General features: G+C 48.6%; 1 protein-coding gene across 4 annotated transcripts in view; it reads left to right on the forward strand.

Annotated features, from left to right (window-relative positions):
• Positions 1–19,234, forward strand: part of LOC135808887 (CUB and sushi domain-containing protein 3-like) — a 122,225-nt gene that overhangs the window by 71,800 nt on the left and 31,191 nt on the right. For 2 of the 4 annotated variants that reach the window (XM_065322126.1, XM_065322127.1), the window contains exon 10: positions 11,918–12,091. The exons of the other annotated variants lie outside the window; for them this stretch is intronic. In XM_065322126.1, coding sequence (XP_065178198.1) covers positions 11,918–12,091 — 174 coding nt within the window. The remainder of the gene's footprint in view (positions 1–11,917; positions 12,092–19,234) is intronic. 4 annotated transcript variants of the gene reach the window in all.

The following is a 19,234-nucleotide window of genomic DNA, read 5'->3' on the forward strand; positions in this document are numbered from 1 at the left end:
TTGAACAGTGTTTATTGAACCATTGCAATGGTAAATCGAAAGATCAAGCGTGAAGAGTCAACGACCCAAAGCAGGAGAGAGTCGGAGGAGTAGTGAGCTCCCCGAGAGTCGAGGATGAATGCCAGCAAAACAGCTCTCTATATATGCTACATTATGTGATCAATAGTAGGCAACAGCGACAAGAATGCGTAAGGATTATTTCTATATTTCAAACAGTGATGCAATCAGCCAAACTAGGATATAACGTTAGTACAAAGATCAATACGGGGAGCCCGCTCACCCAAATGTGAATACAGTGTTCTCCAAAGGCTGGCATAATCTTGGTCCGCGATCATGTGGACTGGGATGCATTGCAGCAGCGGGAAGCGTAGCTGCGTCCTTCTTGTAGGTTCACCCAATATGGGCTCTTCCCCCAAACATAGCTGCTGCAGGCGGCAATGCCGTGTTCCCTCCAAAAGGGTACGGAGTCCACAGTACACGAAGTACCGTCGACTCTTTGCGTCTCACGACACGAGAAGAGGCGCCACTCTTGCTCAACTAACAAAGGTATCAGCTCCCTTGCAGGACTAAGCGTGGTCCCCTCAAGCTCAACAGTGTAGTGAGTACAATGCTGACGACTTGTACTGAAGGTGTGGCCGACGTACGACCACACTTTGCGGCTCTAGGCCACGAGTTGTAAGCCACGATTGCTCAACTAACGTGCCAAATCCTTCGCAGGACTAATCATGGTTCTTACAGAACTCTAGTATATTTCGGAGCCCAGCTTTTGGCTGCTGAACTCAATGCATGGTCGCTTTCATGACGAGTCTGATCCGGGTCATGACATCAGCACAAAAAGTGGTGTACTTGATATCAGCACAAAAAGGTGCACGTGTCAGCAATACAATAAAGCATCGCAGCAGCATGTACAGGTCAGCAGCATGTATGACACAGAGACACAAATACAGCAGCAGGTACGACAAAGAGACAACAGTGTGGTAAATTTGGTGCCACGTGTTTGTTTCGTCTTGGTCGCTGTGGACAAGCGTCATTGGTTGGTGGTGTTGTGCGCATGCGCGAGACTGTGTGAGCTAGTCTTTGGTCTGTCGTCTTTTCAAGATGTAGTCGTTTTCCGTGTTCTTGTTTATTCGTCAATAAAAAGAGTGTAAAAGGCAGTCCAGTGGTGGCGGTTGAGCTGATGCAGTGATGGAGAAGTAATGTTAGACTTACAACTACAACAAACACGTGCCCAACTATCTCTCTACGCGGAGTTCTGCCTCCGCAGCTCACGACTCTGAGATGTGTGTTGCTCCCGTCACTGCTGGACTGTCCTTGTTTATTCGTCAACCCTGTCCGTGTTCGAACGTTTGTCGTGAAGCTGTGTCGTCGTGCTGTGTTGTCGTGCGGTGTCGTCGCGCAATGTCGTCATCCGCTTAAGTCAACTGTGTCGTCGTCTGGTGTCCCGTCGTCGTCGTCTACTCAATTCGATCAAGTTGACGCCCTCCGCTGAGCTGTGTTCAAGTGTCGCTGTGCGTCCGCCGTTTCGTTGTCCTGATACGAGTAGAGTATCAGCTTCGCCGTCGGCTTCCCGCTGCTCCGAAGTCGTGTGCCGGCTGCGAATGCGCCGCCTTTCTTCTCTCCATATCTCTCTTCTTTTCTTTGTTTTCCAGTGAGTGTTTGTGTGTGTGCATGCGTGCGTGCATGCGGGAGTTTGTTTGAATTGCTACTTGTCTTGGGAACTGGCGTCTGATCATGGTGAACCACGGTTGGTTCTCCTTGTGGCAGTCCACATCAAAGGCAACGAACGTCCGATAAGGGTTAGCCCCGGTTCATTGCTGGGAGCTAGACTCGCTGCTTGTTTGTCGTTGTCATGTATATATTTTATTTATTTTTGTTTTTTCGGTGACAGTCATGGGTTTGGCTGGCGTTGTGTGGATGGGCAGGGCTCATCGGTTTTTAGGCTTAGGTTAAGCCTGACACGGTGTTTTTTTTGTGTGTGCGTGGCTAGACAGCAATGCAGTGTTTCTTCTCTTCTCTTTAACATTCACCTCTCTTTCTTTCTTCTGGCTTTGGTTGCCCTGTTTTTTTCTGGGGAGCTACATGCGTTGGTCCTGTGGCTACTTTTGCTATTTGCGGTTGCGTCTCTCTGCGTATTGTGTTTTATTTGGTCATACCGAGGACGGTGGACAGGAGACTACGCTCTTGAACAATATCCTTTCGAATTGTCACATGTTGTCACATGTTGCACGTTGATACTATTAGTGTATTGAAGTTACGAATTGTGTACAGAACTATCACATGCTGCAAGGGCCGTATTGTCAAGACATGCTAGGTCGCTTGCAATATTGGTGCGGTGCGTATTACTGCTATGCATTTCGCGAGTGTAATATTTATTTGTTAGTCTGTTAGAATTACATCACGAGTGCATATCTGTTACGTCTACATCGAGACACATTTTATGATACAGTAATTGCTATGCGTGTTCGTACCACGACATGTTCACGAGCGAAGGCTTGTGAGTTGTTCTAATTTATTATATAAGTAGAATTGTTGACACACTAATTGGTTGCAATGTTCATGTACTTACTAGTACTTGATCCGTTGCATTATCGCCATCCGCGGCAACTCCGCTACGATCTACTTGGCGAAACTTACTCTCGCTGACAGGGTGTGCTGTCACCCTGTCGCTGGATGCAAGCACCCCTTGACAGACACTGTTTTCACCTCCGTAATCAACAATTCTTTATTCTTTCATTTCAGCACTTTGCAAGTAACTAGTTTCTGCTTGTTCTGTACTCAAATTATTGCTTTTCTTTTCGTTGCATGCACCTGCACTCCGCGCTGCACGCGGACTTTGGCAGTCGCCATATTTAGTATCTCTATGGCTACGATGATTCATGCATTTTCGGTACGCTGCATTTTCTCTCTATGCCACGTCGTCGTGTGCATGCATGCAGCGCAAGCCAAATGCACGCACGCTGCACGTTTTGCTCAGGACAGCGATTTGGCGATCGTTGTTCGGTGTGTTCTTTGGTGTTCTTGTTGAAAACGAGTGGTAATGTCGATTAAAGGAGTTTCTGGGTTTTTTGTGGTCTGCCGGACGATGGTTAGTTGCGGGACCAAGTCGCACCGCAACAGACGGTATGTGTTTTTTTGGTCGGGTTATTGTGGTAGATTTGGTGTCACGTGTTTGTTTCGTCTTGGTCGCTGTGGACAAGCGTCATTGGTTGGTGGTGTTGTGCGCATGCGCGAGACTGTGTGAGCTGGTCTTTGGTCTGTCGTCTTTTCAAGATGTAGTCGTTTTCCGTGTTCTTGTTTATTCGTCAATAAAAAGAGTGTAAAAAGGCAGTCCAGTGGTGGCGGTTGAGCTGATGCAGTGATGGAGAAGTAATGTTAGACTTACAACTACAACAAACACGTGCAGCCACATGTACAACACTTAGATAGTGCGACAACAAGGCCCATCCCTTCCCCTCATTGGAATTTTCTGCAACTGAGCCTTCCAAGTTGGAAGATTGTTGGTTTGCGCTTCGTAGATGTGTTAGAGTAGGGTTGTTGAATGTCTCAATATGCCTGTCAGTTTTGAGACATCATGGGAAAATCTCTGCTCTAGTGGAAACTCAAATGAAACTGCAATGAAGCATCACTTGCTGAACAACAGCACATGACAAGAGAGACAAACTGGTCCACAACAACAAATCAGCAAGGACTGCAACAGTAGCGCAAGATGACCCAGAAGGTTCTTGTGCACTGGACAGCTACTACACACGAGTGCAATAATTATGTATGCCACCCTTGCGAGAGAAAATCAAAATTTCTCTCAAGTTGCTATGAGCACACATATTTCGTGTGCATGTGCGGTTACATCATGCACTTCCAGGTCCCGGAGGGCCGTGACCGTGCCCTGAAGAGATCTTGTTTTCTTTCGATTATTGATTTTCCAACTGCAATAAGTCCTTAACGTAGCTCGGGCCTATATAGGTTTGCCGAGTCGAAGGTTCGATGGACTTCTCGTGGACTTCTCGTGTTCTCTGGATGGCAGTCGTGAGTCAGTCAAGTGTCAAGTCAAGTCGGCGGAATAGCGTGAGCTCCAGTGTGGGAGCAAACCCATTCCTAAACTCGGGCCTATATCGCGAAAAATATCGGAGGTCAAAAACCACTTTCTGTCCAATTTTGTTCAAATTTTCAGGGTTAAAGCATCATGAGGGCAAGCTGTTAAAGGGGAAGTTAAGGCAAAAATTAAAATTTCACCAGTTGTAGTCTTCGAGGTGCTGAGTCGAATGGTCTTGTCCGAGAAAGCTGAGACGCTCCCTTCCTACTTGAATCCCAATCGAACTCGCGCACTTCCACCGAAACTGGGTGACTGCGCCCTACGAGATGGGGATTTGTATGCAAAATGTCACTAAAAGCGCCATTTCGTTCTTATAAAAGCACGGAAGACCGCGATTGGCCCGTATGTTGTAGTCTTTTGGACGCTGAGTCGACTGGTTTTGGTCCGAAAAGGCTGCGATGCAGCGCTCCTCCTTTATTCCCAATCGAACATGGTTGAACAAGTGGTCACGTGCTCCTGCGTACGCCAGTCACCTGGTCACCGTGCCTGCAGGGTACAACTTACTAGCCTGTGTGACCTTTTTTGGGTGCAGTCCTGTCACTCGAGTTGAACCTTGGTGTGAAAGTTGTCGCCTGCTGGCTTGGTGACCAGGTGATTTGGGCACCCAGGAGCACGTGACCGCTTGTTTAACCATGTTCGATTGGGAATAAAGGAGGAACGCTGCATCGCAGCCTTTTCGGACCAAAACCAGTCGACTCAGCGTCCAAAAGACTACAACATACGGGCCAATCGCGGTCTTCCGTGCTTTTATAAGAACGAAATGGCGCTTTTAGTGACATTTTGCATACAAATCCCCATCTCGTAGGGCGCAGTCACCCAGTTTCGGTGGAAGTGCGCGAGTTCGATTGGGATTCAAGTAGGAAGGGAGCGTCTCAGCTTTCTCGGACAAGACCATTCGACTCAGCACCTCGAAGACTACAACTGGTGAAATTTTAATTTTTGCCTTAACTTCCCCTTAACCCACGTGCATGCACGCATACGCACAACAAACTTCAAACAAACAAAACACACATACACACACTTATCCAGGCGCGCTCTTGCGCATGTACGCGCGCGCGCGCACACACACACACACACACACACACACACACGCACGCACACACATGCGCGTGCCCAACGCACAAAATGCGGACACACATACACCAGGGAAATAGAATACAAGGTAGTGGGGTTTGCCATAGTTTTTTTTCTTCTTTTTTTTCTCTTCACATTTTGTCTGATACATTTTGACGAGACTGTGCATTGAGCGACACCGTGGATAACATTGAGCCAAGAATTATGTAATAAGCCAGCAGAGATTGTCTCAAATAAAACCATAGGTGCCCGGCAACAGCAATCGGGCGAGTCACAGCAATGTAGGTATTGCAACTTCACTGAGACAGATACAAAGTTGACCACCCATGCCTGGCAACTTCAAACAGGCGGGTCAACCACATGTCGGCCCGGCAACTTCAAACGGGAACACACCGATACGACATACACAGTTGACCACCCATGCCTGGCAACTTCAAACAGGCGGGTCAACCACATGGTGGCCCGGCAACTTCAAACGGGAACACACCGATACAACATACACAGTTGACCACCCATGCCTCAAACCGGCGGGTCAACCACGCAACAACATACAGCTGTTACAACACTGAGACAGTACAGCACACCACTGAGAGGCAAATGCATTTGACCTTCCCAAAAACCAGTGTTCACGACCAAGCATTTCTCACGGCGTCGCTCCTTAGCGTATGTCCTTACAAGTAACCATGGCAAACCCCTCCGTGATACAAACAAGGCTACAACAAAAGGACTGCACAAGACATGGACTGCACTTCACTGCACAACATTACAAATGCACCTCACTTGTGTTCAAAGCACCACATGGGCGTGGGCTGTACCAGTCTTGCAGCTAGTCATTACAGGGACGGCATACCGGCTGCACGCCTGACATAGCGATCGGATGCTGCACTTCGCCAGCGGCCTGCACGGCGTATGGCTGCTTCACTTGCACCCCGGTCAGCCATGAGAGTGGCCCCGCCAATGTGCATAGAATGGGAGCTCACCCGGTTGCAGTTGAGGGCGTGCCTGAGGATCTTGGTCAAACAAGCAAAAGTGAGGTAGCTGCCGTCGACGAACACAAACACTGGCCGTGCGCTGCCGGTTGTAGCGGTCAGGGTCCGGAACTCGGCCATGGCCGACACTGGGCACGTAGAGTCTCCTGTGGTCACCACTTGGACTGTTCCTCCGTCACCAAGCTGCTGTGTCTTGGTGACTTTTAGCTGCAGAGAAACCGAGCCGGATGATATACTGCCAGCTTCCCAGAGCAGTGTTCTCTTACTGTCAAATGAATGAGGGGATGCAGCTAAAAACTCGTTGGCACGCAACAAACCATAAAAGGCCAGTGTAACACTTGCCCACAGCATGGCACGGTCTACAGTGGCATAATTAGATCTGTCAAGGTACAGCCGGAATTGAGCAAGATCGGGCATCGTCATCCCTCTTCGACTAGATGCCGGAAGAGATTGTCGCCTCTCAATCCCATGCAACACAGAAGTCAAGCGGGCAGATTTGAGACTGCCAATTGGTGCGCCATTACAGAGCAAGTGGTATCTTACGGCAGCTAAGTACACACGGATAGTCGATAGCGACAGGCGTTTGGTAACAAAGAGGTCAGAAGCGAAGGATATAATTATAATATGTTCAGCAGTGGGGAAAAGAGGGGGAAAAGAATGGATTTGACAAAACTGTATGTATGCGGAAATACCGGGCTTAAAAGTCTGGGCCGTGGAACCAGAGACTGAGTCTCTGACGAGGTCATTGCTGGCAGCAATCAGAGCAGCGAGTCGAGCGGAGGAGTTGGCACCGGGCATCGGCTGGCTGTGGGAGCCAGTTCTCGGAAGCGAGTAATCTGCAGGCGAGACAAAGCATCAGCAAGGCAATTATCAACACCGGCAATGTGCCGTAAAAACAATATGAAATTGCCAGATGCGGCCTGAGCAAGCAAGAATCTGATAATGTGCATTGCATTCTTGTTGCGGCATGAACCTTTCTGCCACGCTAAAACAGCAGCTTCATTATCGCAGTGAAACATAAGGCGCTTGCCTGACCAAGAATGTCCCCACACAGCGCATGCTAGAGCAATTGGAATCAGCTCACGAACCATAATCGGTTCATCCCGCATCTCAGCAGCCCATTGCCCCAAAAACCATTGTCCGTCGTAGAAGCCACCGAAGCCAACATCCGAGGCATCCGTAAACAGCTTGAGGTCAGGGGACTTTGACCACTGAACATCATGAAAGAATGATTTGCCGTTCCAGTTCGCCGCGAAGCCACACCACCAGTCAATGTCCAGGTGGGCTTCTGTGTCGATGTTGATGACTGACTGGAGGAATGGAACTGTGCAGCTTAAGTCAATGAGGCGGCGGATGAAGGTCCTGCCAGGAGGAACGACCTTGGCAGCGAAGGACAGGGTGCCTATCAGCGATAGCAGTTCCCGCTTTGTGCAGGTAGAACGCGTTGACCAGTCGCTCAAAGCCTCGAGCATGGCAGATAGCTTCTCCTCAGGGAGCCGCATCACCTGCTCCACGCTGTCAACTTCTATCCCGAGTACCGTCACCACTGTTGCTGGGCCGACCACCTTATCTGCGCCAGTGGCGACTGGAATGCCGAGGTTGTCGAATACCTGCAGAACCGTTGCTTTTTGAATAGCTGCTGTAGAGCGGTGGACAGATGAGCTACCGGTAGGTGGTGCGACTCCGATGTAATCATCGAGATAGTGCTCCAAGTCATGAATGGAATAGTTATGACGAAGAATCCAGCACACCGCCTCAGCCAGGGTGTTGAACAATGCAGGTGATGATCGCAGTCCAAATGGAAGCACCTTGTCGACGTAGTAGCGACCTTGCCACACCACGCCGAGCAGAGGACAATCATCAGGGTGCACTGGAACATTGCGGAATGCATGCTGGATGTCAACTTTGAACATTAGAGCACCCTTGCCATGACGAATAACGTGACGTACAATATCATCAACAGTCACATACATCAAGCTGTATTGGTCCTCGGAGATGCCGTCACTGATACTGCGTCCGGCCGGGGCGGAGAGGTGCACAATGAGTCTGTGCCCACCAGACTTCTTAGGCACGACACCTATGCCAGCTGATCGAAACGGCACACAGGGTGGTGCAGGGAACGGCCCGGCAGTATGACCACGTAAGCACTCCTTAGCCAGGTATTCCGAAACAATGTCAGGAGTGTCAAATGCAGAAGATAGATTAGGACAGATAAGGGAAGTACGGGGACCAGTGTAACCAATATGAAAACCGTGTGTTAAACCATGTAGAAGTGCTGCTACCATTCCTCTATCGGGGTAGTTAGTGAGTTCGTCTGCCAAAGCGTCGACGTCCACTGGGGTAGATGGGCGGTGCTGCGGCAGCGGTGCATCCGAAGGCAAACTACTTGGCCTTGGCAAGGCCGGGGCAGCGGCTGGCTCCGTGTCCACTGGTTCCGCAGGAGGAGCACACGTGCCGGTATCGGCAGATGCGAAAGCTACACGTGCCTTTGTTGAAGGCGTCACAGGTGTGAGTGGCGCTGCCGGCAGACTTCTGTGTTTGAGTCCGTGAAGTAGACAAGCAGGACGCAGCAACATGTCCATACTTGTTACAAGCGGAGCAAAATGACAGGGACTGGCCGGTGAAACAACGTGTGTATAGGTCCATGTCAATCTTGTCCCACTGCACCTCCGAGCAGTGTGACGCTCTCTGGCGGAACTGAACATCGTAATCAGCTACTGCCGCCCATCTGAACCGCTTGGCCGCCTGCAAAACCTGCAGTTGATACCCCCACAGCTCCTGAGACTTGGCCGGCTGCTGGTCAGAAATGATGCAACAGTAAGTCGTCCACGCCTCAAGCCACATGCTGGGGGACGCGATCTTGGTTCTCGCCGCAGATGCTGCTGTGACCACCAACTGGCCGTCTTGCTCGGAGAAGCGAATGCGCTTCTGAAGCGGTTCATCGGCGGAGTTGACGGGACCGGCGGGGGGGGGCAACAGGCAGCTGAGATCAACAAATTCCCCCCTGAGTAATTTTGTAATAAACGTCATGCTCACATGGCTATAAACGGCAGAAGCTCGAGGCTTACCCGAGGCAGGCGTCGGGGACGAAGTTGCTGCTGCTGGTACAGGCACAGAGGGTGGGCTGGCTGTCACGGCTGGCTGGCGGTCGAGAAGGAGATCGTCAGGTCCATCCTGAATTTCGGGCACATCACGGACTTCGTCCGGCGCGTCCGCCGTTGGAGCAGGAGCAGGGGCTGTCAGCTGTGGCAAAGCTGCCGAGATGGACGCCGCGATCATCTGTTGCAGCTGCGCTGACTGCCTCGCAGTGAAACCACCCCGCGACATTGTAAACCAAAGAAAACACAGCCCTGAGCCACCTTGACCAACTGGCTGACAAAAATTGTTGACAAGGATGTTGCTTTGCTGACACAAGGCAAGGCAAAGCGGCCACGTAAACTTATATTTTTTACATCCGCCATTTTCGGAAAATATTATTTTTTATTCATCAGGTGCACGTGCCGCGTGACGAACCCGGGACCAACACGTGCATGCGTGGGCTAACTTGGCTTTGCTGCTCAAAGCCGTCATTTTAATCCCAAAATGTGGCTAGTGCGAAATGAATCCTTCCCTATATTTGGGGCCTGTGAAAGACACACCCATACGCTCGCAGTTATGTCGTGAAATAAGAGAAAAACCTACTTTTACAAACAGGAGTTCGCTTTTCATTTGTTTCTATGAGGCAGGTTTGTACTAAACCACGATATAAGTGCATTTCAATTCTTTTTCTGGTATTCAGGACCACTATAATCACACAGTCCGTGCAGTCCTTGCTAGCTACCGCACGCGAGAGATTTTTATGGCGCTCGCTTGTTCATACTTGCTCTGTGACGCCCCGACGGCCTTAGGGCTATGGGCTTATGATGATGATGATGATGATGATGATGATGATGATGATGATGATGATGATGATGATAATCACACACTGTTGAGGCAAATAGACTGGAATCAATTACGAGAGAAGATCATTTCTTCGCATATTTATGCAAACAGTGGGTAAACGAGTCCAATGAACGAACTCCATTTTGACATAACTTTACGATACTGACGTAATGCGATGCAAATAGCAAGAAAAACTCAATCATTTTCGGGCCAATTTTGCAAAATTTAAATTTCAAAGCATTTGGAACTATATCGAATCGGGGTTCGGAATACCTGTTCCGTCTCCTCACACAGAAGTCTGTACTTTCAACCAGTGTATTTTTACTGATAAATCTACCCTGATATGTTCTGAAACTATGGGAATTACTGACATTATTGCAAGAAGCAACAGATAAAGGTTGGAAGCATTTTATTGTCCTCAATGTAAACCTGTCTCTCTCTTAGAGAACGCCTTGTTGGGGCTACTTCGAGGGGCCATAACCCCTCCAAAGTGCCCAATTACATACCCTAATATATTGATTTTCTCATTCTGGGCACCCATAGCATTGCAGAAAGGCGTTAAACTGGTAAATTTTCGGAAAAAGTATTTCGTTATGCTACCTTAAAATACTCAAGTGTACATCTGCTTTGTCGTGATTCCTTCTTGCACGGCGTGACATCGCTGTGCATGTGAAACTCACATGCACTAGCTGTCCGGCACACGAGAACTTTCTGGGCAATCGTGTGTGCTTTCCTGCCACATGGCTGGATTCAGCTAGTGCATAGCCGTTGGAGAGTATATGTTTGATCATATCCCCAAGCGAGGGACTGAAGTGACTACTCAATGAAAGGATATATAAAAGAACAGCAAAAAAGATCTTCTAGGCAGACTGAAAATAGGAGAACGCTTGCTTGCCAAGCACATAAAGGAACATCAATGACGCTAACTTTCACCTCTGCATTCTTGATTTAGTGCGGCACGATTTTCTCTGTATGGTCACTTGGATGTAGCACAACATAAGCATTGATCATATTTTTGGCTAGCACGAACAGAGAGACTTACCATGCCAGGCATGAAACTTTGAGTCACGACAAACCCAAACTGAACCTATTTCTCTTTTCCGTGTGAAACGCTCCGCATTTTGTGCACTGAGCACTTTGCGGGCATTTGCCAAAATTACTCCTTTGTATCTATCTAATATCCATCTAAATTGTCATAGTCGAAGTACAGTGCGGTTTTACAGAGGCATTCAGTTTTGCATGGTTCGTGTTTGCCTAGCTTCCCCTTGTATTGATCTTCGCATCTTTGAGCCACACAAGTTGTGTGAATGTTGCTTTGCATCCTTGAATCGTGGTTTGACCGTATTGTCCAGTGGTTTTGCCAGTATCGTCATCGACATACATGAACATCCGCCAACGTCCTTTACAGCTGAGACTTACAGCTCGTGCTTGTCTTGGTTGCGCTCACCTTCCCCTCCTCATGTTATCTCTATAACTTAGAACCTTCCAAGTTGGAAGGCTGTTGGAGTGCGCATCCCAGATGTTCTAGAGCTGTTAGTCAGTTAGTTGTAGAACGTCAGTACCGTCGTTTAGTGTCGTGCAATGTTATCGCTTGGGCTGATTGTTTTGTAACTGGTGGTGTTATTGGACATTATAGCGTAACTTGTAGTTTCTTGGTCCTTTTTTCTTTACTATACATTAATTTACCCTTGGCTCCCCATCCGAGTCCATTCTTGCATCTGTCTATCTATCTATCCATCCATCAATTAATCCATCCATCCATCCATACATACATACATAGATCTATCTTCTCTTTCTTTCTCTTTCTCTATTTTTTGATTTTACGATAATTATTGGTGTACAGGTATAAGTTGTCAAGACCAAGGACAGCTTGCCAATGGATATAGCACATCGACAGGTCAACAATTTGGTAGTACAGTAACATATCAATGTCATACAGGCTTCTACATGGTGGGTTCTGTAACTGCACAATGCATGGTCAACAAAATGTGGTCTCATAATAAACCCACTTGTTTACGTAAGTACAAAATCATTCTATGTTAAAAGTACAGTTTGATGTATTTTCCATCCCAAAACCTTTCAGATATGTAGCACAGTCCAAGTACAGATTTGTATATCATGATTGTGTTACGCAGAGGTGCTACTCATTAGCAGAGGCATACCCCATGTGCGTTTCAAAAGTATAGATCTCTAGACTTTTTCAAATAATTCAAATTTGGATTGAGGTTTTTGAAAAATTTCTTCAGGACTTTGCTCGGACAATTTTCGCAATTTTTCTCATATGAATTTTGAAATGATGGCACAACTTTCATTTTTGGCGGGAAATATCTCACATTCAGAATCAAATTGGATACTCAAGGAATTGAGAAACGGGTAATTTTAGCGACTATTAATTTTAGCGTTTTCCCATTGTCAACTGGTTAGTACCATATCCCTCACACACTCATACTCAGCCCAAGGCAACAAGGAATTGTTTTGGAGATAGTGTGCTGCTTCGAGTAACTGGTCTTGTAATGCAAAAGCTCGAAGAGCTGGAAAGCAATGCCAGGCCACTGGCAGCAACTGGCTCGCGAGGAGCCGCAATAAACCCACATTGTGCCACAATGGGGTTGCAAGGCAAAGCCAATGCAATTGGCAACAACTGGCTCGTGAAGAGCCGCAAATAGCGAAGCAAGTGACCAGTTAGGAGCGATAGAGCTCCACAAAGCAGCAACACTATCCCCAAACAACCCCCCCCCCCCAGCATTAAGAAATTATCGAGCAGTGACATTCCTATGCTAGGACTTCAGGGATGGAACATAAACTGTCCGTGCAAAGAATCAGATAAGGTCACTCACTGAGGCAAGCTGAGCTGAGATCTTGGACTTGGTCTCCATTGGAATTCGCATATAGCGTAGACACGTCGCTCTGACACCTGCCGGCAGAACGAATCAGCGAATCGGGTATCCCTGCCATGGCAGCGGTAGTAGCTGCGCCAATTCGGAATGAGTGCCCCGAGTAGAGTTCGATGTTTGGCACCGCAGCCTTTTCAAGCAGCAAGCGCGCAGTACTGGTGAAAACAGCTCTGGATAACGGCACACCCTTGGCAAGTACATACAGAGGAGTGGATGCGTTTCGACTGCCAATCATCGCCAGGTAGCGTAGCATAGCATACACAGGGCAGTAAGGGCGACCGGCCGGTCCAATGACAATATGGACTCCCTTTCCAAATTGGTCTGTCTTTGATCTCTTTAGCAGGATGGTCATGCTGCCCGACTCAAATCTGATACACTCTCTTGTAAGGCCCTCTGTAAATTCGGAGCACCTTAGGAAACCAAAGAATGCCAACAGCACAGCAGACTTGAAGAGAACTCGGTCATGCTCGGGCAACACGGGGAGGTGATCACAGGCATCGACTAATTTCCTTAGAGTTGGCATAGTTATGGGCAATCTAGGCTTTACTGTCTCGGTCCCATGGCACCGTTGAACACCCTTCAACACTCTCTTGAGAAGCCAGGTCTCGATCAGGGGATCCTCTAGACCCTGTTCAATGTGTGCATACCGTACAGCTTGCAAATAAACAGATATCGTGCAAGGGCGGACAGAGCGAGCAAGAAAAGCGCAAAAGCAGCTGAGGGTAAGATCAGAAGCTGGGTAAGGTTGCAGATTGCAAAGGGAGCAGAAACTGACAAAACGACGCTCACCGGCAGAGTAGGTGCGTCTGGTATTAGGAGCAATTGCACAGGCAGCGTACTTAGTAACTTCGCTCACAAGACTGCTGGAAGACGAGCACGGTCTGGACTCGGCCGCGCTAACGGAGCATGACGTCGAAATTCCTGCATAAGAAAACGAGAAAGGCAATCTGCAATGACATTCTTGGAGCCAGCAATGTGCACAGCGCTAACATGAAAGTTGAACTCATAGCAAACGAAGAACAGTTCGCGTAGCAACTTCATCACAGCTGGGGCTTTGCACGTGCCCGAACGGATGCAGTCCACTACCGCCGAGTTGTCGCAGTGTACCCGAATCCGGAGCTTAGCCCATTCGTCGCCCCATGTGGCGCAGGCTGCTACGAGGGCAAACAGCTCCTTCCACTCGATAGACTGCAGCATCTGGGCACTGTTCCATGAACCTTGAATCCACTTCCCGTTGTTGTAAGCACCCCAGCCGTGAGTGCCACTTGCATCTGTGTATAGCTGGAGATCTGGTGATGGGGTCCAGTTAGGGTGCAAGAAGAAGGACTTCCCGTTCCACTCACTTAGTAGCCTCATCCACCATAGCAGGTCATCCACGCATTCTTGGGTCAAAGTTATTGAGTAGTGTGGTTGCTGAAACCGTGAGCAGAGGGACCACAGACGACGCATGAAGGTACGGCCTGGAGTGATGACACGGGCAGCAAACGAGAGCTTACCCAATAGGGACTCGAGTTGGCGTTGGGATATCTTCCGGCTGTTGATCGTGCTGGCCAATAGCGATCTGAGGTCGTTGAGCTTGTCCATGGGGAGCCTGGCCTCGAGCCGCTCGCAGTCCAGAATAATGCCGAGGAACGTCAGTGATCTCGCAGGACCTTCCACCTTTGCTGGCGCTAGCGGCACGCCCAAATAGATGAAGGCTCGCAGCAGGATTGCTAGTTGACGCTGGGCGACAGTATGGCCAGTTGTGACGTGTAGGAAGTCGTCCAAGTAGTGGAATAGGTCGGCAATGGAGAAATGGTTCCGGATAATCCACTCTATGGCCGAGGCAACGGAATCGAAAATGGCTGGGCTGGAGCGAAGCCCAAACGGTAGCACCCGCTCGTAATAGTAGTTGCCTTGCCAGAATATGCCGAGTAGTGAGTGGTCTTCAGCACGAACTGGGATTTGCCGGAATGCACTTTTGATGTCCAGCTTTGCGAGGTACACCGGCTGAGGTGAGGACATAATAGACTCGATTGCATCGTCAATACTGATGTAGTGCAGGGAAAACTGGTCAGCTGGAACTCCGTCGTTCACACTATTACCGGCGGGGCTAGAAAGATGGTGAATCATACGAAGCTTGCCGTTCTTCTTCGGTACCGCGCCGACACCAGAACAGCGCATGGAGGTGAACGGGGCTGCACTAAAAGGACCAGCAGTTTCGCCACGCTGGCAAGAAGCATAAAGCTGGTCAGAAATAAAGGAGGCACAAGCAGCAGAAGATGGCAGATTAGCAGACTGGACAGAAATGTCGCGTGAAGCAGTGAAACCTATGCTAAAGCCGTAGCGCAGCCCGTTTAGCACATAGGAAGCAAATTCTTTATCGCGGTGATGACGCAATAGAAGCTCAAAACGAGAGACATGCAAAGGGGTATGTACAGAGGAATTATTAATGTGAGGGGGAACAAAATTATGTACACATGCAACAGTTATTGGTTGCTCAGGCTGGGATTGCAATCCCGAACTACTGGGCTGGTCGCTGACCTTTGCCGGAACACTTGCTGCGGGGGTGGTCCTTGCCACAGCGGTTGCAGATGTGGGAGAACCGGCAATTTGACCAGCTACACTTGCCAAGGTTGAAGTTTCGGCAGATGACGGCACCTGCGTTGTTGCGGGTGAGCAGTGAGGATGATGATGTTTGAGCTTGGTGTGCATGTTTGGGACGAAAAGGACACATGTTGCTTGCAGCCGCTGGGTGGACAAGGCTGCACGACTGACATCTATGCCTGGCCTTGCCTGTGATGCACAGCTGCCATGTATTTATGTCAATCGTATCAAAGCGCTTGCCAGGTTGTGAAGCGACAAGCCTTCGAAATTGCTGGTCATACATAAGCCAAGCCTCTGCAAAATACTGCCTGTTGGCCGCCAAGATCATGCACTGGTATGACAGGAGTTCTGCTATGCGGTGGGGTGCATTGCTGATCACAACATGCATATACAGAGACCATGCTTCTAACCAAGTGGCGATATCGTGCACACGTCTACGAACCGGGCGAGTGGTGTTCACCTCTACGACTTCCAGTGCACCCCCGGATGAACTGGATCTGAGCTCGAACGACTTATTGCTATCAACTGCCCCCAAGATCTCAGGCAACAATTGGTCGAAGTCCACAAACTCACCTCGCAATATCCTATCCTGCGCCGACTTTGGGACGTGCAGATTTCCAGCGTGAGGCGGTGTAGAGCACGCAGCACCCATGCTAATGTCGGATGACGCAGCTGGGGGCGCTGGTGCCGCACTTGGCTGCGACAGAAGAGAGGCTCCAATCTCGTCTGTGATGGCAGAACGAACTTCAGCCCGAATAAGTTCGCGAATACCAGTCGGATCCAAGGTGACCGGGGGATCGGCGAGCACCTCGCATGTATCCACGGTGGGTTCGGCAGAGTCGTTTGCTGAAGGTTGAGTTGGACCCAGGTTTTCTCTCTGCATGTCGTCCAGCAATCTCTGAACCAGAATGGATTTCTTTCCGGTGGTCAGCAGACCTCGATCATATATTGGATACTCAAGGAATTGAGAAACGGGTAATTTTAGCGACTATTAATTTTAGCGTTTTCCCATTGTCAACTGGTTAGCGACGTTTTATTTTAGCGATTTTCAGCGATTATACTCCCGGATCACCAGTGCACTACTAATGTCTCAACGGATTAGCGACTTGAAACTTTAGCGAAAATGAGTAGATCGCTAAATTCGCTAGGGTTTTTACGTCGCTAAAATTACCTGTTCTACAGTACTTGCTAGTTATCATCAATACCACCTGACAAATGATACCATAACCTTTTATTACCATTAGTACAGGTAGATAAGTGTTCTCAATAACTTTCTGTCTTATTAGCTCGGTAGAAAGTCACCGCATTTGATTTTCGGGGTCGGTTCGGAAAAGTCCTCCAAACAACGACTGCTGTAGAACATACGATCTGTCTGTCACAGGTATGGAAAGCAATTCCAAAAGATCTTCGGCATGCAGAGTCATGAATGCAGAAGTATATTACACAACTGTACGCACAGTCTGTCGGGTACCTCCCGGGACACCCACAAGCAATATTCTTACACGCATGAACATCCAAACATTGACCACATACGCCAACATGCACCTTCTGGTTTTTATCTGGCGTTGTCTCCATGACTCCTCTAACATCAGCATGTTGTTCGCTAACTTTTTCAGCCGCAGTAATTCCACTCAAACTCGTGGTGGGCACAGCAATTTACTGATTCTCCCAGCCAGCCCAACTGCATATCTTGCCAAACGTGTTACCTATGCTGGGACCATCTTATGGAACCAGCTCCCCGCTGCGGTCAGGCAAGAAAGAAAACGCAATCGCTTTAAGTCAATGGCTCTTGCCTTTTTGCTTACCAGATATATAAGCCTTTTTACAAATGCTGTATGCACTGCTCTTTACGTTATTTTCTCCCTATGCAAGTTGCAACTCCTGTTTTGAGTTGTTTTTCTTCTCTCTTTTTCTTTCCTTACTAGTTGCTGTTATACTCACTGATCCTTATGCACAGTTATACAGCATTCCCTCACTAGTGGGACCATTGTTATTAGGCTGGGGCCTGTTTTGGACTTCCCACTCTAAATAAAGAATACATACAAACAACAACAAACAAACTGAAGCAACATCGATAAAATAAATTTAATAACAGTTAACACACCCATCTGCATGCACACTACACAGCATTGAGAGCATTGAGTTGTGGGGATAGGAGTGGTTTGTCAATCGCTGTGTGCCAGGCTCGCAGTATTATTTTTAGTGGCAGCAGGGTGAGTGACCCTGGCCGCATCTTTATGTTGGCGGCAAGGTGAGTGACCCTGTCGCATCTTTTGAGAGCCGGGTGGGCTGTGTGAGCCGCACTGGCAGGATGAGCCTGGTGAGCGAGATTGACTCCCCTCTTTATTCAGTTATTTAAACTGAAGAGATGTGATATTGAATGTTGGTTATTGTGATACCAAGAGGAAAGTGAAGATGTGACTCAGCATGGTGCAGCACAGCAGAAAAGAAGCAGAGGGCATGGGAGGGTGGGCTTTGAAGAGAGTCACCAGTCAGCCTTGCAAATCTGAGCAGGAAGCAAACTGTGAAGTGTCCGGTGCGGCGCATGCACCTTCTGTGTTAACTTATTTTTGCGCACTCGCAAAAATTCATTTAACCCTTTGGAGTCCATGGTTCGATTTCGAACCATGGGCATTTTGTATGCATGTGGGCACAGTCAAACGTTCGGTTCTCGGCCAAATGGTAGAGAAAACTCTCCGCTATCGCCTCGAACAGCTCCGAAGTCTCTGCGATGAAGTTTGAGTGAGCGGCGAGCGATCGAACATTTTGAATGTTCTGCGCTGCGTGCTGCGAGTCAGCAGTGCGTGGAAAAAGGGATTTTCCCAGCTTCACGACAGGCAGCAAGTGCCAGGACCGGCACGGCGCAAAGTCACGGCAAGGTAAGCTTCTACTCGAAACAAATTGAACAGTCAAAAAGTATTCTTTCTAGACCAAAGAGTGGTATATTTGATAACATTTAATAACGATAGAAATTTTTACGATACTTCTCCAGACGTTTCGTTGTTCTGAACAACATCGTCAGTGGATAAAGAAAATTGAACAGTTCCGAGCTAGATTCAGTGAAATGGCTTCAGGAGACCGATTTCGTCTCAGATCTGGAGCTGGACTTGCGTTTGGAGCGCATTGTGGCGGACAATGAGTAGTGCTCTTGGCGAGTTTGGGCTCATTGTATTTCTCTCATCAAGAGCTTTCCAACGAGCCCAAGATCTTCAAAATCGGTGAAGTAGAACCAAAGTTATGTTGGAAATCGAGTGCGCATTTTCGTGACACAAATTCTGCGGAAGCAAAAAAGTTATGGACTCCAAAGGGTTAATACACCCATCTGCATGCACACTACACAGCATTGAGAGCATAGAGTTGTGGGGATAGGAGTGGTTTGTCAATCGCTGTTTGCCAGGCTCACAGTATTATTTTTAGTGGCAGCAGGGTGAGTGACCCTGGCCGCATCTTTATGTTGGCGGCAAGGTGAGTGACCCTGTCGCATCTTTTGAGAGCCGGGTGGGCTGTGTGAGCCGCACTGGCAGGATGAGCCTGGTGAGCGAGATTGACTCCCCAAATTGATAAAGCCCCGTATTCCCACTACGACACCAGAGATTGCGCAATAGTTGCCTAGTGTGATAAGGCAATGGGCAAAAAAGAAGCTGGGGCACAGCAGAGTGCCGGGACAGAAAATGACAGCA

The sequence above is a fragment of the Sycon ciliatum genome, chromosome 2, assembly GCF_964019385.1.
Source record: "Sycon ciliatum chromosome 2, ocSycCili1.1, whole genome shotgun sequence".
NCBI lineage: Eukaryota > Metazoa > Porifera > Calcarea > Leucosolenida > Sycettidae > Sycon > Sycon ciliatum.